This window comes from Pieris brassicae, chromosome 10 (genome assembly GCF_905147105.1).
Source record: "Pieris brassicae chromosome 10, ilPieBrab1.1, whole genome shotgun sequence".
In the NCBI taxonomy this organism is placed as follows: Eukaryota; Metazoa; Arthropoda; class Insecta; order Lepidoptera; family Pieridae; genus Pieris; species Pieris brassicae.
In genome coordinates, this window is record NC_059674.1 from 316,284 (window position 1) to 339,339 (window position 23,056).

At 34.8% G+C, this 23,056-nt stretch overlaps 3 protein-coding genes across 3 annotated transcripts; 1 reads left to right on the forward strand and 2 right to left on the reverse strand.

The window, feature by feature from the left end:
- The first annotated feature begins 1,690 nt into the window (after nucleotides 1-1,690).
- On the forward strand, nucleotides 1,691-5,505 carry LOC123715656 (putative leucine-rich repeat-containing protein DDB_G0290503). The gene is made up of 6 exons (XM_045670867.1): nucleotides 1,691-1,835; nucleotides 2,158-2,321; nucleotides 2,418-2,572; nucleotides 2,668-4,066; nucleotides 4,882-5,028; nucleotides 5,219-5,505. Exons 1-6 carry the CDS (start codon nucleotides 1,802-1,804, stop codon nucleotides 5,432-5,434), a joined length of 2,115 nt encoding a protein of 704 aa, XP_045526823.1. The 5' UTR covers nucleotides 1,691-1,801; the 3' UTR covers nucleotides 5,435-5,505.
- Nucleotides 5,506-11,170: 5,665 nt separating this feature from the next.
- LOC123715260 (neurotactin) lies at nucleotides 11,171-16,229 on the reverse strand. The gene is made up of 6 exons (XM_045670210.1): nucleotides 15,056-16,229; nucleotides 14,743-14,884; nucleotides 14,338-14,513; nucleotides 13,936-14,008; nucleotides 13,617-13,767; nucleotides 11,171-13,543 (listed from the first exon to the last, which is right to left on the reverse strand). Exons 1-6 carry the CDS (start codon nucleotides 15,326-15,328, stop codon nucleotides 12,106-12,108), a joined length of 2,253 nt encoding a protein of 750 aa, XP_045526166.1. The 5' UTR covers nucleotides 15,329-16,229; the 3' UTR covers nucleotides 11,171-12,105.
- A 2,313-nt stretch (nucleotides 16,230-18,542) lies between these two features.
- On the reverse strand, nucleotides 18,543-22,802 carry LOC123715505 (heat shock protein 75 kDa, mitochondrial). The gene is made up of 13 exons (XM_045670532.1): nucleotides 22,504-22,802; nucleotides 22,290-22,423; nucleotides 21,999-22,160; nucleotides 21,540-21,775; nucleotides 21,277-21,386; nucleotides 21,105-21,178; nucleotides 20,576-20,852; nucleotides 20,433-20,502; nucleotides 20,155-20,302; nucleotides 19,686-19,813; nucleotides 19,294-19,481; nucleotides 18,936-19,167; nucleotides 18,543-18,768 (listed from the first exon to the last, which is right to left on the reverse strand). Exons 1-13 carry the CDS (start codon nucleotides 22,613-22,615, stop codon nucleotides 18,594-18,596), a joined length of 2,046 nt encoding a protein of 681 aa, XP_045526488.1. The 5' UTR covers nucleotides 22,616-22,802; the 3' UTR covers nucleotides 18,543-18,593.
- Between the last annotated feature and the right edge of the window lie 254 nt (nucleotides 22,803-23,056).

Genomic DNA, 23,056 nt, shown 5'->3' on the forward strand with positions numbered 1-23,056 from the left:
CATTTATGCCATTAAGATCACTTTGAACAAGAATCAGCGTCAGACACAGTTAAAATCTTTAAATCGTTAGCGAAGGGAGCTTTAGCGTATTTTATATGATTCCTAATGTCGTTCACAAATATCAAGAAGAGTAACGGAGTAAGTTTAAGGAATTAAGTATTATGACACTAAGATTTACGATTTAAAACAAATGGTGACTTTCACCAGTATAATACTCGAATCAGAACAAATCTAAGAGTACGACCAACCTGGGTCCAGAAGTTAAATGACTTAAACCGTTTCAGTAAGTTTCCTCCAATTCCATAACCGCACAGCTTCTGAATCAAAATCGTGTGACTGACTTTATCAAAGGCGTTGTGTTGACTGTATTAAAGTCAGTATATATGACGCCTACTGTCTAATTCCTGATATGTTTCGGTTACGAAAGAGAAGAAGTTTGTTTAAGTGGAACGACCCCTTCTTAAACCATGCTGTTCATCACACAGCCGTCATACTTTTGGAAATTATAGGATAAAGGACAGATTTAAAGAGCTTGGAAAATCAAGATAAACTACCGTCCTATATTTATATACAGGAACGGTAATTTTTTACGTCGGTAATATATCCCTTTTTATATTGTGTACAAAAAGAAATCTTTTCCGTACTTCAGGAATTATACATTATTTGAGGGATATATTATAGATAATAGTTTTAAAACAAACGCTTTATGACCTCAAGTTCCAGCTCCTTTATTAGTACAAAGACCTTTCCTTTATCAAATATTTTCTCAGTTATTTAAGCCTCACTAAAGCTAAGGGTTCAGCGTTGGCCAAGTGGCTTCAGCCTGCGATTCCCATCCCTGAGGTTGTAGGTTCGATCCCCGGCTGTGCACCAATGGATTTTCTTTCTATGTGCGCATTTAACATTAGCTCCAACGCTGAAGGAAAACATCGTGAGGAAACCGGCTTGCCTTAGACCCAAAAAGTCGACGGCGTGTGTCAGGCACAGAAGGCTGATCACCTACTTGCCTATTCGATTAAATTCTATCTATATCTACATCTGTATAAGATCTAAATGGCCATGATCTAATAACATGATACTCTATTTTCTTTTTACTACTACTCTATTTATTCTTGTTTGTTCGTTACCTCTTATGTAATCTTTCAGCAAGCATTATTAAGGAGGAACAGAACAAATTAGTTGGAATAAATGGTTTTTAGATCTTTAATAATAGATACATACTCAGAATTATAAGAATTTAGTTTAGTATTTCCTCTCGTTCACAAAAAAGCTACTTCAGCATATTTAAAATTTCACAATAAGATGATTCGCGTAAAATTTACAAATCTGGTGAGGCTGTTACTTTAATATTAGTCATAGACATATTGCTTAATAGTAAATGATCGACATGTTTACCTATAGGTACTATGCAATTGCTTTAGGTTATTATTAGTCAATAAATCAATCAAGAGAAAGTCTAGAGGATTGTATTAGTCACAAGTAATAAAAAACTTAGTTCGTTGGCGATTTCGATTAATAGATTGAAATCATATATATCTATATAAAATGTATAAAAAATATAAGTTCTAGTATTTAAAATTAAATGTGCTACATATAAATATTTATGTTGGGCATATAAGAAACGTAAAATGAAACGTAATTTAACGGTTTTTTATAATTCAATACAATCTTCAATGCAGCTGTCAGCTGGCATAACGGTCGCGAGTTTTGTTCAACGTTTAGTTTCGCGCGTAATCCCAAACTGGAACTGTACTTCATTATTTACATGTGTGCATGAGTTACAATTACGAACTCGTGTAATATGTTTTCAAAGGCTAAAAGATTTGAAACAATTGGTAAGTAAATTTATTGTTAAATTAAATAATTTTTACCTTTCCTTAATATTTTTGAAAACAAATGACTGTTAACCTTGTTGTTGTATTTTTACCGGTATATAAAGTACATCGTTTAAATTATTTTATCTACGTAAACAATTACAGGTATAATTTCAAATATTCTAAAACAAAGGCAAATTACACATAATGGTATGAACTATTTATCTATCTGGGTTAAAGGATATGTGTCGTCCTACAGAAATAACACTAGTTACTAAGTTTTGTTAACATGAGGTTGGGTTGATCTGCATGTAGGTGTAATCTCTGTTTTTTTTTTGTTTAGCTCCTGTAAAGAGTCAACACAAGTTGGTACCACCAAAAGAAGAAAAAGCAATCAAGAAATCTGTAACACTCAAGCCCAAAGTAACACCACTTTCTACACCTAAAAAACATTCAGACTCTCACTCACAATGTAGCTCTGTACAGAGCCTTAAATCATTTGTGACTGTAAGTAGAAAATTATTAGTTCATATAAGTCACCACCACACCACACACAATGAATACTATTAAAACTATAATTAACAATATTATTAATATTTTCAGCCAAAACCTGGAAAGTCTGTGATCAAAGGTACAAGTACTCAAAAAATAATTGCCTTGCCTAAATCAACTGCTAAAAAAGTAATTACAGCATCTTGTTATCCTAACAACCAAATGCTCCGTGATGATCTTATAAAGGCCCATGAAGCTGAAATAAGGTATGCATAATCATAATAAATATATATATTAATTTTGGAATATTTTTTTCTATAGAGTTCAAAGAAATATATCATATTATTTTTTATATTTTCAGAAACAAAGATTACACCATTATAGAATACAATAAGCAAATTGAAGAACTTAAAATTTTAACTGAAAGTTTGAAAAAAGTAATTAAACAAGTGTCTAATGGAGATATTAATATAGAATCACTAATTAAGAACTTCAAAGATTGTACTTTGCAAAATGAAGAGAAATGTAATTCCACAGACGATTTAAAAAAACAAATTTATGAATTAGAACAACAATGTAGTTTATTAGGCCATGAAGTGAATCATAAACAAATAGAACTAGCATCCCTTGAGGAATTAATAACTATAAGAGATAGCTTGTGCTCCGACCTACAAAAGAAACTTTCTGATACAGAATCATGTTTAGAGGAGACTAAACAAAGATTAGAAATGGTTAAGGGCCATCATGCCCTAGCTCTGGAAGCGAATGAGAGTATTAGAAGGGAATATAAACTCGAATTAGAGACGCTCAAAGCCAAGATAGATGAAGAAAAACAAAGTATAATTAGCAAATGCAAAGCGGATCAGGAAAACACAAAAATGAAATTTAATGTAGCCATAGAGACTATAAAAAATGAATTGGCAAAGGAAAAAGATGAGAAAATTTATGAACTTTCAAAGAAATTATTTGATAAAGAGAAAGAAATGAAGGCTAAACTGGAACAAATCGATGAGGCTACTCGAGAAAAGTTAAAATTGTGTGAAATTCAGTTTGAGGAGCGCAGCAGCAACATTCAAGAATCTCTGGAGCGACAACAGAAGGAGCTGTACGAATTGCACGACGAAGCTAAAAATCTTAAAGCCAATTTAAGTGCGACTGAAGAGAAATACAACGCGTTACAAAAAGAGTTCGACAGAATAAAAGGCGAAAACGAAACAATGAAAAACGAGAAATTAAAAGCAGCCAGAGAATTGGACCAACTGAGAGAAGAGAACAAATTAAAAATGATAGAATTCGAAAACGAAATTAATAGGCTGACAGTCGACGTAGACAAAGCCGTGAAGGAAAAGAGTAAATTTGAACTGTCGTTATCCGTGACGCGCGACATCGTCCAGGTGCTGACCATGCGTCTACGGGAGTCTGATAGTGAATTGGAGCATTTGGAAAATCAAGTTCAGTCGTTGACGAATTCTAAAGAAGTGTTGGAAGAGGAACTGACATCGTATAAAAACACTCTAAACAATGCGGTGATGGAGTGCAACGAGTACAAGGAAGCGTTGGTCAATATATTGAAATCCAAAGCGGCTCTCGCCAAAGAGCACAATCGTATAATGGAACACAACGTGACCTTGATTGAAAGTTTGCAGAACGTGGAAAAGGAGGCTTATCGTGAGTTGGGCTCCATCAAGAGCGAATTGATCGAAGACGTCGAGTTGATCAAGAAGGAATCCAGTTCGCAAATAAAATTGCTTCGTGAAGAGGTAAGGTTTTACAATATCGCCGTGACCTAGGCTTCATGTAGAAAGTTGCCAATACTTCAGAAGTGATCTCCGTTCCTCTCACATTGTAGTATGGGGCCCATTCTTCCTTAGGGGTCTCTTCTATGGAATTTTCGTACGCTTTCACCGCACCTTCAGAGCTCGTACAGCGAATACCTCGAATTTTATAACCAGTCCATGCGAAGGTGTTTCTGGTCGTCGGTTGAAGTATGGGGAATCCATCTGGTACAAAGCTTCCTGACGCCTAAATAGGCTTTCCCATATCTACTGATAGGTCACTCTCTTATTTTCCTTTATGATGCGTCGCACAGCACTGATGTTATCTTCAGTAGTCGCTGTTAAAGGACATCCCTCACGCGGATCATCATTGAGATTGCTACGTCCACGCTTAAATAAATAAAATGTAAATAGTTGCACGAGATGGGGATTCATTAAAAATGCTAATCACAGCCTATCATAGCTTTGTTGTTGAGTGAGCCCACAACGAAAATCATAATAAATAATTGACCGAAAATTTTCTCGCGTTAGGTTCATTTTAACGTGTAACAAGAGTTTTAGATTTGCCGCCAATTCACAAAATTAAATGACAAATGAATGGAATAGACTACATTAGGTTACCAAAGAGTTCTAAATATGAAATTAAAAAAAAAGATCATTAGCAATGTTTCTAACTGGCCACTTCTAAACATTTTCAGTGTTACCCACGTATTAGATATGTATTATTGCTAAATTTTCTAAACACCTTTTTAACTGGTGAATAGTACAAAGGTGTTTTATTAATATTAGTAATGAATTAGGTGGAAAAGAAGCGTGTGCTCTGCGAGCTGGCCACCGAACACGCCGGTCAGGCGAGCGCGGCCGCCGAACAGTCCCGACTTCTGTTGGGCCAAGCGGCCGCCGAGATCACCCGGCTTGAGAACGACAACCACTGTCTCCTACAACAGGTAGGATGGGCGTTTTCGTCTTGCATTTTGATTAATTTAATCTAGAAGTAGTATTTTTCCATTTTTATAAATATTGTTTTCGCGTAATTAAAACCCTTCAGGGAGGTTGTCTAAAATCGTTTTTCTTCACGCGACTCGACTAAAATATTAATAAATTAACATAACGTATTTTGACATTTGTATCTTTCAGATTCAAGATCAACAATCGCTGGTGGTCGAACTGTCCCTTCTTCGTCAAGAAAACGAAGAGTTAACGATGAATATCGCGAAACAGACCTCATTACTCGACAAAATGAAGAAGGATGCGGAAGTCAAGCCCAAGTCGCCCTTGGCCATTCGCAAATCGCAGAAAATTGGCAAAGAAAATGTTCAAATTATTTCTCCACTCAGAGAGAGAAATCATTAAATGTCATCAGATATTCGTTGGTAAATTGTTTTTACGTCAAAATTGTGTTACTGTTTGTATTTATTATTTATTTGCCGCATGTTTTATTAATTTAAAAATATTTGTCATGAATATTTTGTTCAATTTATATTAAATTTATTTGGTGATTCGTTTTGACATTTTATTTACCGATAAGAAAATGATACAAAAGGCGAAAATAAATGAAATAATGCAAACTTTCTATGCATCCTTCGCGCAAAAAGCGCTGTATCGAAAATAACGTCTTAAGGAAAATATAAGTAATTTATATTAAGCAGTAAATACATATTGCTTTTGATTATTTCAAAAACTAACAACTTTTCGCCAAGTTATAATATACTGTATAACTCTTCTTGTAACAGGGTTCACTAAAAAAACAGTTAAGTACAAGCTAGTTTTTGCATTATTGACACAAACAGTAGTGTCCTAATATATTTACAAACTATAATCGTCATCATGAATAGTATAGTCATGACTATCTTCAAGTAAATGCACCCTGTCATCTCCAGCGTCTTTAAGTTAGTCCCACGAACTAGGTCATTAGAGCGGATACTCGGTAAAGATTGATTTGCCGTGCGGGGGCGCATGCATAATCTACTTAAGACGCGTTGTATCACGTATTCAGCCGATGCTGGATATATAACCAAACTTTAATTTAATCGAAAGTTTAGACACATACTTTAATCGTAAATCTTTATAGATTTGTGACAAAGTACTTCTCATTATAAGCTTTTATTTTAAATGAGGGTAGGCGCTGAAATAACTAATACTTCGCCGGTGGAGGATTATTTGAATTATCCTCCTAATTCCTTATTATTACAATATTTTTACGTTTTAGCTTCTTTCTATGTATACAGGTGTCCCAAAAGTCGACATCAAGTCGAAATTTTCTCATAAGTAATGCCACACCGTTAGCACCGCAGTTATCAGAAAAAAAAAATAAGTCCTGTATTTTTGAAGTTATGGATTTTTTTTTGTTATTCCAGAAAATGCACACCATGTGACAGTTTTTTCATTCCTGTTGTTACAAATATTTACTTTTATTCTCTTACGTCATCCCGAATAGTGTTTTATGTAACCTATGATCCTAAACTCTGTGCTGATCACTCCAACTTTTAGGAAAATATCATTTTATACCGTACCAAGTTTTTAAAATTAATTTTCGCACTACTTCAACTGATCGTCCTGAAAAAAAAATGTATTACTCCGGTTTGGGAAGTAGCTTTAAAAGTTAGCGCATTTAATAAGGATTCTACAGTGGTATAACACTGAGCCCATTATTTCTTAGATCGGCCATAATTTATTTTTTGTTAAAGTCTGTTTTTAACAATCTCTTTGAAATTACAACAAATGATTCTAGCTCACCCAAAACGTTCCTAATGACCACAGCGTGGTTAAAATAAGATGGAGAGAGACATTCCATAAAATGTGAGCGAGACAGATAGTGACGCTTATGACATACGGACGCAAATAAGTAAAATAGACAGTGTTTTTTAAGATTAGATTTATCACTTTTTTATAAAAGATGTTCAAATTGGCGTCTTTCAGCTGCAATACAGGCTCGACATCTCCTTAAAAAAGATCGTGAAATGAATCGGGCCAATCGTCCATTATTCACAAATTTTACTGCTTCCGCTATTCTCTGTCTAAGCTCTTCTACATTTTGAATCGACTTGGAATAGACGTTTTCCTTTACTGCTCCCCAGTAAAAAAAATTAAGAGGATTTAAATCGGGTGAGCTGGCGGGCCACGAGTTTGTACTACCCCGCCCTATCCATCTGTCTGGATACTTCTCGTTAAGGTGGTTTCGAACTAAGCGGCTGTAATGTGCTGGACAACCATCTTGCTGGAACCACATATCTCGTAAAATAGTAAGCGGCACGTCCTCCAGCAAATTGGGCAAATGATTTTGTAAGAAATCTAAATAAATTTCAGCATTGAAAACTTCTGGTAACTCAAAAGGCCCTATGACTTTTCCATTCAAAATTCTAGTCCACATGTTAACTTTGAAACGGTATTATTATAACGGTATTTTCGACGTGCCACTCGTGCAGATTGTGTAGGTTCATGTAGTCGTCTTTTTTAAAAGTTGATTCATCCGACCATAATAAATTTCTTCTCTCTTCTCGGTGTTTTTGAATTATTGATTGGCAAAAAGCAACCCGAGGTTCATAATCTCGAGGTAATAAGGATTGTACTCGCTGTACATGAAATGGATGGAACTCATTTTTTTGTAGTATTCGGTGAGCTGTACTTTTGGGCACACCTGTGCTGGTCTCAATTCCACGTACCGAACAACTTGGGTCCTCATCAACTGCTTGAAGGACAACTGCCTCGTAGGGTAGTGAAATTCTACCTTCACCGTGCACTTGGTTTGGCAGTCGGCCCTCAGAGAACAGTAGACGGTGCACATTGGTAAAAACTCTGTGATCCGGATAGCGATCTGCATTAGGGTATCTCTCGCGATACCGTCTAGCGGCTTCACTGGTATTACATAAACATTCCCCAGAAATGAGGTGCATGTTAGCATATTCCTGTGTAGTGTACGTAGCCATGGTATGGTACAAATACACAATAACACGTAAGTCCAGGGAAAAGTAAAGGTCGTCGTAGATCACAAATGTAAAATCCAAATCACAAGCAAACAAGTCCGTAAACGAAGCCAAAGTAGTTAGAACACAAAATAACACCAGCGAATACGAAAAGATGCGTAGTACGGAGCGTTGCGTACTGACCTGTAGTGCGTGTGTCAATAAGAAGCGTCACTATCTGTCTCGCTCACACTTTACGCCATCTTATTTAAACCACGCTGTGGTTATTAGGAACGCTTTGGGTACACTAGAATCGATTTTTGTAATTCCAGAGAATTTTTTAAAAACAGACTTTGTTTAACAAAAAATGTTTTTATGGCCGATCTAAGAAATAATGAAGTAAGTGTTATACCACGTTAGAATCCTTATTAAATGCGCGAACTTTTAAAGCTGCTTGCCAAACTGGAGTAGTCCTTTTTTTTCAGGACGATCAGTTGAACTAGTGCGAAAAATTAATTTTGAAAACTTGGTACGGTATAAAATGACATTTTCCTACAAGTTGGAGTGATCGGCACAGGGTTTAGGATCATAGGTTACATAAAGCACTATTTGGGATGACGTAAGAGAAAAAAAATTGGCAAAAAGTAAATATTTGTAACAACAGGAATGAAAAAACTGTCACATGGTGTACATTTTCTGGAATAAAAGGAAGATTTCCATAACTTCAAAAATACATGACTTATTTTTTTTTTAACTTTTCTGATAACTAGTGTGGCATTACCTATGAGAAAATTTCGACTTGACGTCGACTTTTAAGACACCCTGTATAGCAGCAATTACTCTCCTTATTTACTTCCAGATCTATCACATAGCAAATTGATTTCCTTCTATCATAAGACTAAGAATAAAATATTATTTAAGTAAATAAAACTGAAAATCATTTTATTCGGCCAAAATTAAAATAAAATAAAAAAGTTGAAACATGAACATTCATATGTTTTGCACCTGGTGTCGGCGCAGCCCTGCCACCCCAAGTTGGTGCTCACCTGCCCGCCATCTAGCTGGGAATAACTCTGCTGAAACGATTTCTTGGGATGTTAAAGTTAGACTCGTTGGATTTAGTTTCTATGAGTTGTCTTGATCAGTACAATGGTATTAAAAATGTAAATAACAATAGCTTAAGACATTACTTCCCCGTCAAGTCACTGTCAAATTAGATCAAACTCTCGTACTAATCAAAGAAGATCATCCCCCATTTGAGAGCAGTATTTATATAGTTTCCAGCTAATTCTTGGCTCTTGCAGCAACGCTTAAACTTTTCATTGTAGATTACGATTACTTTTGTTTTGTAATCGTTGCTTAAAGATAATGTAAACGAGTGCAAGGTCAGTTTTACATTCCGACCCATTGGTGCCGACGATATAGTTAAGATATTCAAAACCATAGACATTAAGAGCATTACCGATCTTTGGGGTATTTCTGTAAAAGTAATTAGTAGGTAGCATAATTTTTCTCCATTTAGCTATAATTTTAAACAATTGTATTGAAAGTGGCGAGTTTCATTCATTCATTAAATAATAAAATAATTTCCTTATTAAAAGCAGGTAGCATGTCTGACCCCAGTAACTTTAGACCAATTTCTGTACTACCTAGTTGTAGAATATTTGAATAAACAATACTAAATCAACTAGAAACTCATTTTAACGTTAACAAATTATTACATACAACTCATTATAGTTCGGTTTTACTAAGGGTCGCTCGACAGCCGATGCCAGTGTTGAGTTATATAGTTAAGGCTTGATAGGAATCGCATGACGTTTTAGGTTTTTTCTGCGACTTATCCAAAGCATTTGATTGTGTCCAACACAAGACCTTATTCGGGAAACTCGGTCACTTTGGCATTGAGCATACCGGACTGAATCTTTTGATTTCCTACTTACACGGTAGAACTCAGAAGGTTGAAGTGAATGCTAAGAGGTCCTCTGGGTCGGCAGTAGATATGGGGGTACCACAGGATTCAATTCTTGGCCCTTTCCTCTTTCTTGTTTATATAAATGATCTACCTTTCATGGTAGAGAAAAACATCCGATAGTATTGTTTGCTGATGAGTTATTTTAAAATAGTACCGAGCGTTTTTTACGCCGGCTCTCTCTCTCTCGGCCTACACCCTCTTCTTTGCCGATGAGTAGGGATGTCTGCAAACCAAATTTTCTGACGTGGAATAAGTAATACCTGTATCGTATATTCCATAATAAATATATTTTTATTTTACACCGTTTTCTTTTTGTTTATTATTATCCCCGATATGGTTGAATGACTCTATTGAACATAACGAATGAATAACATTAAAAAGTACAAAAATGTTTATTTACAATCTTCTGCACTTACCGACTCCGTATACCGTAATTTTGTGTAACAGTTTTTTACTATTTGCTTGTTTATTTTTTCCTTGTTAAAAATATCCCCAGAAAAGGTAAAATCTTCCCTTTTCAGGGCCATGTAATGTTCTATACAATTTCTCTATGATTACGTCGAAACAAATATTTTATCTTACAAAATTAAAAACTTTTATTTTCAGATAGCGAAAATTATTCCTAATTATACTTAATATAATTAAGCATTACATAATGTTATCGTAGGTACCTATACAGACAGACAGATAAATATGATTTATGACCTCAAGCCTCGGTTCACAATGCGTCGAATATAGTTTGAAATATTTTTTTATGTTCTAATATACTGTATGTGTGTTTTAATTTGTTTAGTCACATTTTCTTGTATATTTTAAGCAAACATGTCGTTTTAGGACTAATAATTAAATTGCTGATTAAATAAACACTAATACAGTGGAATCTCGATAACTCGAATGTCAAAGGAATATAAAAAATAGACTTAACAAGAACTTCTTAAGAAGACAATTGATTAGAAGCCCCGAACTCGAACATTCATTTTGGATGTTTTTGCTATTACTTTGGGGAATTCCGAATAAGACGTAATTATATTTTACTAACTACGACTTATGGAGTCCCATTTTTTTAATTCGAGTAAATATGTATTATCAATACTTCGCAGGGAAATATTAAGTCTAAGTAGAGATAACGCGGAAGGGAATGACAATTTTTTTCGACTTATCGAGATTCCATAATATTATTGGGAGAATTTAGACAGTCCGAAATAATAAACAAAATTCCAGTCTTAAACATTTATTGCTGACATACCAATTTACACAACGAAGCGATGGTATACAACTACGCATTAACACTAAATTATCATAATCAGTTTTGATATCAGCTCAGTATATTAATGATAACTATACCTGTTCTTTAATATTCACACGTAGAAAAGAAGTTTGGTATAAAAATGCAAAGCGTACACTTCACCGGTAAAAACTATCGAAGCGGTTATTTGGTCATAATTGTTAAATGCAACACTAGTACAACTTACACATACACACGTCTCGTACAAAAATATGAGAAAGGTTTGTGCAAGATATGTATATTTTAATGACTACGACACACGAAACTCTATCACTATGGCTCATACAAATGCTATAAAAATTACTCTTTGGAAAGTCAGACTTCAAATTAAATTACATTTATATACGTAATCCTGCCCACTAGGCTACAAAAGTGAGTTAAACATAAAAAATACAAACTTATCGAATATCTTATAAAACTATGTTTAATGTACGCGGGGTCTAGTATTGTGAAGTTAGACCCCGGGAGTTCATCATCATATAAAAAGTAAGGTAACCGATCATACTTAAATAAAATGAACATTTTATTATCACTGATGAGATTGTTTCTGTAGAGATCCATTTCATAAACTCACAATCAGTCTTATGTAGAGTACAATAAATCGAAATAATCAGTGTTTGTACTTGAAGTTTCAATTCTTAAAAAAAAACACTTCTTAGTCAAAAGTTAATATCGCTACACGTCACACCGTCAACGTCGACGGATAAAAATAGTAATCTAAACAAATCTACAATAAGAAAATAACGCTTAAGTCTTAGAAGATCTCGTTGGCAAGTTGAACTAATAAGTGCAAACTAAATTTCGCTTAGAACTAGATTACTGGAATATTAAAAACTGTCAAAGCAAACGAAAAAACTAAAATTATTCAGTCGATATGAGCGTACCTCGGGACGAGATCTTCCTGGATGAGCATGTCGCAGACGGGCAGTCCGAGGTGGGGCAGCAGGTCTTGCCCCACGGCGATCAGGCCGCTCTCGGGGCCCGATAACCGACCGTGCCACACGTAGTAGTAGAACAGCTGCTGCATGGCCGCCATGTAACGACGCTGCTCCGGCACTTCGGAGTCGAAGGTGCCCAGAATGGCTTCCACGTCGGAGTCGACTCCGGCGATTCCCGTACCATTAATTCCTCCTCCGGGTCCAGAGCCGAGGACCACGTACATGGGCGCTGCGAGCCGCATTCTCGCCAAAGTGACTAACGGACACAGAGTGCGTATCGAACTTATCAGTCCGACCAGGCCCTCGTACGTCTTGTTGAAGTGCTTGAATACGGTCGCCGTTAAATTCTTTTTGCCGATGTAGCTCTCGTTCACAATGTCCTCCAAGGCCTCCGCCGTCCAGTCGGCGTTCTTCATATTCAAAAATTCACAGTGGCCGGAGTGTTGGGTCGTCCCGAACACCATCGGTTTAAAGACTTTCTCCTTTCCCTCCTTCTTGGCTTCCCTTTGGGCGTCCCAGCTCTCGTAGGCGTGAGTTCTCAATAAATCTCCGTCCAAAACCAGCCAGGAGCGTTTGTCTTCGCCGAACAAGGGCAATAGCTCGGCGCTGGTGCCGAGCCACGTCACGGGAGTGGAAGACATAATTTCTAGCGGAGACATGTTTCTGAGGCAGTCGATGTCGTCGCATTTGCTCATCTGTTTGAACTCTTCGTTGTTTCTCTCCGACAGTTCGAGCGCTTCGCCCGGGAATATCACCGAGGCGGACGACAGCCAGACCCGGGAGAATAGTTTTTGGGCCTTTTTACTCGTGGTCAAGGCCGCGGTGAGGGTCGCCCCGGCGCGGTGTCCCAATAGCGTCACCGATTCGGCGTCTCCTCCGAAATGCTTGATGTTGTATTTTATCCATTGAAGGGCCACTACGAGGTCACTGAGGGCGTAGTTGCCGGAGGTTTCCGGGTACCGAGATTTGGAGATGATATCGAGAGCTAGAAAGCCGAAAGATCCGAGTCGGAAATTGGGTCGAACGAAGACTACCTCTTTGGTGCGAGCGTAGAGGGCGGAGGGCCGGGCGGGGCTGACGCCTCCGGCTAGAGTGTTCGCGCCGATGAGAACCACGACGGGCAAAGGCGAATCGTACCTCACGTGAGGCGTCACGACGTCCAGGGTCAGGCAGTCTTCCTCGCCAATAATCGTCCTATTTTCGAGGAACTGCATACACCTGGGAGTGGGCTCGAGAGCTCTAAGGGTGTCGTTCCAACACAAGGAAAGGTTGTTGAGAGGTTGCGCGTACGAGAACCTTCTCTCGTCGATGGGTGGCGAAGCGTATGGAATGCCGTAAAACTTATAGACGCCTTCGTCCAATAGTCTGTAAACGAAGATTATATATTTTTTTATTTAATACAAATGTTACATTTTACTTTTTATTTTATTCGACTTACCCCTCCACTAGGCCACAAGTGGTTTGAGTGGTGATAAATTTACCAAGTCTGAGCGGGCGTTCTGAGGGTGGCCCTGCAAGAGCGCCGATCGAAACGCCAATTATCACTGCTAGGATTACCAGCAACACTACCACACATACCACTATATCATCTGTTAAGAAAATATGAATAATTAAGTATAGATTTTTTAATATTTCATTCCTAATTTTTTTTTACTAGTTCCAATTTATTTTTTATTTAAATTTATTAGTTTATTTTGGTTCCAAGTTGTTATTAGCTAAACATTAAGTCAGATTTATACTTGATTTCTTAAACTTACCGATGATGATTTTTTTCTGACGAATCCTCTCTTTCAATGGTAATTTTGTAGAAACTTTTCCATCCTCAGGTTCCTAAAACATATCCTCATTGTTATATTTTTTAAATTACCCTAAGAGTAATCTAACAATTAAGTACCGTTATTCCATGACATCTGCACCAAATCTGACAATATTTTTTCATTCTAGTTAATGACAGGATAATGTTGGCACGACATTTTATTTTTTAAAAGGAACAGACTTTATGTCTCATAATATGAAAGTATGGAGTAAATGAAAATGAATATATCTTCAATCTATTGGCAAAACAGCAGATAGTCCAATTAAGGAGATCATATATGAGGCTGAATATCATGCTACAATCAAATCACAGAGCTCAATTTCCAAATAATATAAATACTTACAGCTACATCTAATTTGATATTCTCCATTCCATCATTTGTGGTATCAAGTTTATCTTCCAGTGTCTCCATAGATGCTAATGTAGCCTCAGCATTTTTACGAGTTTGCTTGTTAAACATTTTTGGATACTTCAAGCTGTTGAAAATGGCAAAGCTTCGGCTTTTTTCAGCATTACCTTCTAAAAATGTAAAGCTCAGACTTAACATGGCATTTAAATTCTTAAAGATTTATTGCAAAATAAGTAGACTGAAAATTGAATTAGGCTAAAACTTGTTTACAAATTAATAAGAAGAAAATAAATTATATAGATGAAAGGAGCCATAAAGCCCTACTCCAAAAACTGAAGAAAACCAAAGAATTGTTATTGAAAAAAATTATTATGTATATTTAAGGATATAATAACTCACCACTATCATTATGAGAATTTTGTAAAAAGCTTGTAAAAGGCCAACTTTGTAAAAGCTTGAAGTGATTCTTTGGATGACTATCTCCATCCCTTTGATCTTGACATTTTTCTGTCTCTGTGTCCTTTTCAATTGCTTCTTCTTCCTGTATAAGAAAAGGCCTATTAAGACACATTAAATTTATCAACTGACAATAAAATTACATTAAGTAATAAAGGACATTAAAGATAACAATAGATGGTTGCAATGATTGAAGCTGTGGCTTGTTTTTTTTGTATGATTGTGCAGATACAATAAAACTTGCTTGGTCTCATACCTTGGACTTTTCTCTGTCTGAGTTTCTTGTAAAAAATCCTGGCATTTTAATTGCGCCAATAGGAATAAACTTGGGTTTGACTTCGCGTCCTTGTTCTGTGATGTCCCCCGACAATGCCGTCTTGACGAACCCTCCGTCACGCCTCAACTCTACGTCATCCTCGTTATCCGCTTCAGTTTTTAGCATGACTTCTTTTTCCTCAGCCTCTATTTGCTTTTTATCCAACGTTTTTTCAACCTCGTTTTCAATTTTATTAATAACTATTGTACTCATTTTAGATGTTTTATCTGGTCCAGCACATTAGTTGGGACTTGGGTATTTTATAAGTTTAAATAAAACTCACCGGTGTATGTTTAAGCTATCACGAACGAATATCTATATTAATAAGCTTTTATTTCAATACAATACGAAATTTGGTGACCATTGACAAACCAAGAATAAAAAAGCGTGAGACAAGGCTTTGTTCTTTTGGGACTTACTACAATACTCTAATTTCGAAAAAAGGTACTACACTCGATTCACTGTTTTAAATGTATCTAAGTGGTTTGCATTTTCAAACTTCAAAAGAATCCTGGATTTAGCGCGAAGCAGGGCCGTCGTCCGCCGCTTGGGTTGATTGATTTTTGAATTTTTGTTGCGCAGGTGCGAAACTGCGAAATGCTGTCCACAGAGTTATAAAAATAGAACACAGTCTGCAGACTACAATTCTATTAAAAAGTCATAGATCAAAGACCAAAGTATGCTAGAGCGAATATCATTAATTTTATTAAATATCACTCTCAAAGGTAACTAAGTAGCATTAACTATACCAGAATATATTTCTATTTTTTTTCTATTTATTTTATTAAACCAAATATAAAAAATAATTCATCTAGATGAATAACAACTTTTGACAAAATAACGAATTTGTATGATAATAGTCACAAGAAGTAAGCTAATCATTCAGTCATTCTTATACTAATTACTTTGCCTCACAGTTTACACTAATCACGCTTATCGTAAACTGATATTGTCTCAAGCCCAAGATTAATAGTAATCTAAACTACATAAAGTTGTTAAGGTAAGAAGTAAAGACTCCCCCCTAAATCACATTTTTACGAAGAAGGGTCGACTGCAATGTTTCTACATTTTTCCACTAGTTTTTCCAGTACTCACCGTTTCAGGACATGTCATATACATATTAGAAAACTGTAATTTGCATAATGTTACCCTAGTTTTCAGGATGCTGAAACATTTTTTCAGGCATTTTCAGAAAATGTGTAGTCGAGTGGTGGAGTTTTCAGGCCTAGTTATACCGCTTTGATCAAGGAATATTCTAGACCGAATTTTCTAGGTGTGGGCCAAGCACGGAATGATACGCGAGAGAGAGGGTAGATCGGAACCTTCTCGAAGCTAGACTGATCACTCTAGAACGCCGTACGACAAGGACGGATCACGGAGCAATGTGCGAAGCAGACAAACATTACAGACGTTCTAGAATTTTGCAAGCGCTATTCAGTAGCAATCCCGCCGAGAGAGTTCTCGAATATTGTTTAAGATTATTCCCAGGAATATATACGCGAGCCGAAACGCGACTAGTTAGTTTAGTTTCCAATGCCATATCAAGAGACCGAAGCGATAAAGTGAAGTGTGAATAATTAAGTAATTAGTGACTGTTAATAATTTGTGCTTATAAACTCCTCACTGATTTATTTAAAAATAAACCCTTGACTGATCTACGGCATTTTATATCCGATCCCCTAGCTCGTAACATTATATTATACACAGAATTCACACACAGGTCTTATACTATGACCCCTTATAAGACAAGTGTAGCAGTGATGCAAACTTGTGGGGTTTTTACCCAAATTAGGAGTAATGAATATGTCCTCGTTAGCAGATACATTTATTTGTGAGACGTTTAGGCACTTTATACAAGAATTTTCTTTGCATAAAAAAACGATGATTGTATACAATTTATATTAGGCCTAAAATCTCACAATCTAAACCAAATATAAACTATAAACGTGGTTATAAATGAAATAGCAAAATGCTATATTACTCTAAGATCAAAATATTATTCTTAACATTTGATAACAAAAACTAGGGGGTTTTAATCAATATTTACGGGTGTATGAAGTTGGACCTAGGGGTAATATGTATTTTGTAAAGTTGGCATCACTGCAGTGTAGGCCCACAACAAAATATAGTTATAACCACAAATTATCAGACCGGCCTTTCCAATGCATAGTGAATATGCAACACTTAAAATTTTTCTTACTGCAATAGCCCTTAACGCCGCCCATGTGTGCGCTGCACACAGGCGCTAAGAGTTAAGACAATGAGGGCGCCGCCACCGAAATTATTTATGTTACACTCAGAGTTATAGAGTATCGATAAGTAGTAGGTACAATAGGCGCAACATATGCCTTGTAAATAACAAAATATAAAATGTATTTATTGTACAAGTCTCCTAAGACTATAATACTTACGTTTACGTTTGAACATTACTTAATATTTACGTTTGAAATTTCATTTTACGCTTTGGGTTTCAGTTTACATTAATTACTCAATGTAGCGAATCAAAAAAACGGCCGCTGCGCCTTTTTCGAGTGTGTTTATAAATTTCAATAACATACCTTGATAAAATCCAAATTTATGTATTTTCATACTGTGTGGTCAAATTCAACATATTTTAAATTCATGTCGAATTAATAAGTGTTTTTCAATAATACTGGATTGTACTCCTGGAGTTTCACACGTAGAGCAAATTAGTATGATAATAATATTTGTCAATTTTTACATGAAAACTGGAAAGTTGGAAATAAGACAGTATTTCCTAGCGTTCTGTTAAATTATACCTAGATACAACTGCCGCTAGATTAACGTCATTTATAATAGAATAGTTTTTCTATACGAAATTTCTTAAGGGATTAAATATGGCGCGGTAATAATAATGGTCTTCAAAAAAGATGGCTGTATCTAAATTCCCGCGCTTTTTATATATTCAGTGTTGCTAGCCATAGCTTAAATATAATAAGTAAACGACGCTGCCAACATCAATCATCACACGACTGAGTTTTTTTATTTTTTATAAAGTAACTAATAATTTAATTCACGTTAAATAATTAAAAATATATTTTTTTTTAGTATCAATTGGCAAGCGGACGTTTTACCTATTTAAATTTTATTATTATTAAACATTATTTAAGTAAGTATATTAAAGTGAAGAACATTTTTTTTTCAGTCAAAATTGACAAATAATAACAAATACATTGAAACTTAAAGATTCGTAAAAATAGGAGGCGCTTCATGGGTTTTGCACAAAAGGTCGGCGCGGCCCTGCTATCACACCACTATTGGGTAGAATGTTGATGTATCAACTAGGGTTATGAGATGTTAAATAATTGTAATTTTAAAATAACTGCCATACATCACTGAAATAATAACTAATCTATGTAGAACATATGCCACAAAAATTAAAAATCAAGATTTTTAAAGATATATTTTATAAACAAATAATTTATTTGCAATACAGATTAACATTCATAAAATGCTTTTAATGTTTTTCTAAAGCCTTAATAAGAAGATCGTTTATGTTTGTGATCAGGTTTCTTGGGTCCATAACTAATCCTGCGGTGACCATAGCATTGGAAAACAACTGTTGTGCAATCATATTTGCCAATTCCTTGTCACTTGAAATGAGCTTGTGGAGTTTTTTAATTATGGGATGCCTGAAATTTTATTAATAATTCATTATTTTAATTTAAAAAAATCATATATTTAAATTGGAAAATAAAACTATTGAGCAAATTACAGCCAATTTTTTTGTTCATCTTTGAAAATAGTTATCAGTTTGTAGCTCTGCAGACATGTATGACAAGCAAAAACAAAACCTTACTTTGCATTTATCTCCAATTGTGGTCTCAAAAGTGCAAATCTATTTTCTTCACTAAGATTTTGAGCTTGAGTTCTTATAAAATGTCTAGCTGCAGCCATTTCCGGTACAATAATTACACATGGATGTGAATCTAATTTTTGAGTTGTTCTCACTTCAAACACTTTGCCTGTTAAATGTGATTTTAAATATGAAATCAGGTCATTCACTTGGGTCTGTTGTAGGTCATCACTTCCTGTAAACAATAAAATAAAATTTAAATTACGCTTACATATACATATATGCCATTTTTTGCCATATATATTTGCACTTCACTTTCACCTTTATACCGGTGCAAATTAATTCTTTGAACAATTCTTACCAATTATGGTATCTGAGTTTCCAGCAGGGTCCTTTTGCATATCGTTTTCCACTGAGACAAGGTTTCTTCCATTGAACTCCTTGAGTTCCAATAGAACAAGTTCATCATACATCTCATAACAGAAAAGGACCTCAACCTCTCGCTTCTTGAGAGATTCGTAGTATGGGGAAGATTGGGCCAATTCACGGCTGCAATATTGTTATTTGTCAAAATAATTAACAAACGCATCAATATTAAAATCAAAGCGCACAATCATTCTATGAGATAATATATGATGTATTTGCTTTTGCTGACAAAACAATTGATTATTAAAAAAAAGTAAAACAATAAGAAACTTAACTTAAAGTAATAGTTTAAGTAATGGTATATAAATAAATCAAAGGAGCCCAAACCTAGGAGCAGCCAAATAATATATACTCTTCTGCTCATTCTTCTGTCTGGCACTGTAATCGGCAAGAGATGTTTTTACACCACTTTCCAGTTTAGAAGATTCAAAACGAAGTAGTTTTGCTATTTCCTCCTGTACAAATAAGTAACAATGGATATACATATAATAAATATTTGTATTATATTAACCAATTTTATTGGGTCCTTAGGTTGTGCGTTGGTACATATATCCAGTAGACGAACATCGCGGGAATGTCGCTACTTAAAAAGAAACATATCTGTATACAAATATATCATCTGAGGCCCACAGCTATATAAGACTACTTTTATTTGAAGAATGTAGTCTTTCTGGTAAAAAATGTCATCAAACTAAGGCATTTCGGTAACTTAAATTCTCTGGCCACAACACTGATAATTGAAAATGCAGGATATTATGTATTTATCTAACTACATTTAAATACAAAAAAATAATACCTTTTCTAGAGGACTTTGACCTGTAACAATCCCTTCTTTGAAGAACAAGGAGTAGTCCTTGTAGAACGCATCATATCCAACGGGATCTTTCTGCGAGTTGTCAATCATGAATTTGAGGAAACGATTTGTGAGTACATGTCGAAGTTTTCTATAAACAAAAAAAAGCATGGAGTTTGAGAAATATAGATATAAGTTTGTATTGTTCTTCATGAAATGCCTGACGATTAATTGAATATTTATATCACAAATTACATTATTTACTAAATAAATATACTTACGCAATTAACGCACTATTCTGTAACAACTCTCTACTTAAATTAAGAGGAATGTCTTCGGAATCCACAACACCTGGGAATTAACAATAATATGAATTAATTTGCACCAATTCAATTAGTTTCAGCCAAAGCACGTTATGTCGTACCTTTAACAAATCTTAACCACTTGGGCAAAATATTTTCTGCTTTGCTTTTAATTAAAATTTTTCGTGAATACAAAGCAACTCCAACGTCAGAATCTCTCGATAGCTCAAATAATCCCGGTTTCCCTTCCGGGACATACAATATTGACCGTATACTTAAAGGAGCGTCTGTTTTATAGTGAAGTGTGTATCGCGGCTTGTCATACGAATTGCCCACAAATCGGTAAAACTCAACATGTTGTTCGTGTGTCACCTCTTTGGGGTCCATTAACCAGAGCGGCTAAAAGTATAAAAATATTTTATCAAAAAATCAAAATAATTTTAAATAATGTAAGAATTCTTATAATTCTCACATCATAACGTCCATTTATCTCATATCATATATAATCATGCTCACTACTATTCCAGCTGTATTGTTTAGAATTGATCACCACTTTTCCTATTTAACTTGTATATAGATGCAAACACACTATTTCAAATAAAAATTGAATATAGAGTGTAACCAACAAAATATAAAAAAAAGAAAACAAACCTTTATAGAATTAACTTGTGTGTCATTCAAATAAATTGGACTGCCAATAAAGTTGCTGTATTTCATAATTATTGCTGCAAAAAGAAACATTAATATTTATAATTTTAAATCATGCGACGTATAATCTGGCCCTGTGAATTTAAACAATTGTATGCAATATGGCACTACCTACTTTTAACTTTTTCTTCATCAGAAAATTCCCTGCAGTCTGTTTTGAGGTATACAACGATTTTGGTTCCAATTGGTGCATTATCGACTTCTTGAATCTCATAGGTTCCAGACCTGAATAAATAAAACAATATAGTTTAAAATAATTGAATACTACTTTTATGAAATTTATGTAATACCTCAGCTTTGCTAAGTAATTTTTTAACCTTGTAACAAATTATTATTAATAAATAAAGTGATTTCTAAAAAAGAAACAAACTATCTCACCCGTCTGAAGTCCATTTGTATCCTGGAGATCCAGTTTTACTACTTTTAGTAAACACTTCAATCTTATCAGCAACCATAAATGCAGAGTAGAACCCAACACCAAACTGACCAATAATGGAACTTGCTTCGTCAGCACCTTGTTTCTTAACCTCTTCAATGAATGATTTTGAACCAGATCTTGCTATTGTACCTAAATTCTGGATCAATTCTTCTTTTGTCATTCCAATTCCAGAATCCTGTTACACATGATTTATAATTATTTTTATATCTTACAAAAACACAATCTATTGTAGAGCAAAATTAACAAACAGTTCTTTCAAAAAAACTAAATACCAATAAAAAAAGAAAGAAAAAGATATTCTGATATCAGCGTATCTGGAGGATAATGTTTTATTAATGGTACTTAGACAACTTTAGACTATTTCATAAATTAAGACAACTTCTAGTTTATAAACTTACTTGAAATACTAGGGTTCTGTTTTGTTTATCAGTAGTCAGCCTTATTTCAAGTGATCTATCAGTATTTTCTAACTGTACAGATTCAGCTGCTGAGCTCACACTTAAGTACCTAAACTTTTCCAATGCATCACTAGCATTGGAAATAAGTTCCCTAATGAATACCTGTAAATAATTATTTCATATAGTCATTTAAAAATATCTTAACTATAAGAATGGATAGGTTCAGTTATAACAGGGTTTTGAAAGCAAAACAGGTTTATTGCATGGGTAGTATATAAGAGAGTAAGTTACCTCTTTATCGGAGTATAAAGATCTTGCTACAATATCAAGTAGCATTCGTGTTTCGGCCTGAAACTCCTTTTTTTCTGGATGTCCTTTTGATTCTGCTGGCTTTTGATCTGATACAGTGCTGAACTTCGCACTAACTATAGATTCAGATAAATGAAACAAATTCAGGTTATGTCATAAATTTATTGTTCGACTTATAAACAATTTATATACTTACCATTCTGTTTGTATACTTTAACTCCGTTTAAATGTTTTGAACTGTTTATTGTTTGATTCAATAAACGCCGAGTTAATAGAGCAGAAGTTAATCTTGCTCGTAGAGCCGACATAGTAATTAGTAGTGTACTATTATTTGAAACCAAGATGAAATTACGTGTAAGAATTTTAATTTTATATATTTGTAATTGTTCTTGTTTAATCTTTACGAACAATTATTCAAGAAAATATCATGCGTATAAAAATATAAATCTATTTTTTTGACAGAGCGAAGAACATCTTCTTTCTTGCGTTGAAATGACAATATCTGAAGAATTATTGCTTAAAAAAAGAACGTCAAAGTCTTAACTGTCGATGTCATATATACCATATTTTTGACTATAAGCAACCGTTAAGCTTCAAATCATTTATGTCAAGCAAATAGTGTTGCTTAATTTAATCGATATTTCTGAAAATTGGGCATCCGGACAGCAGTCATCAGACAGAATGACATTAATAAGTTTCATACTTTAATTAATTGTTCTGATCTTCTGAATGTTTTTGAAGTGTAACTT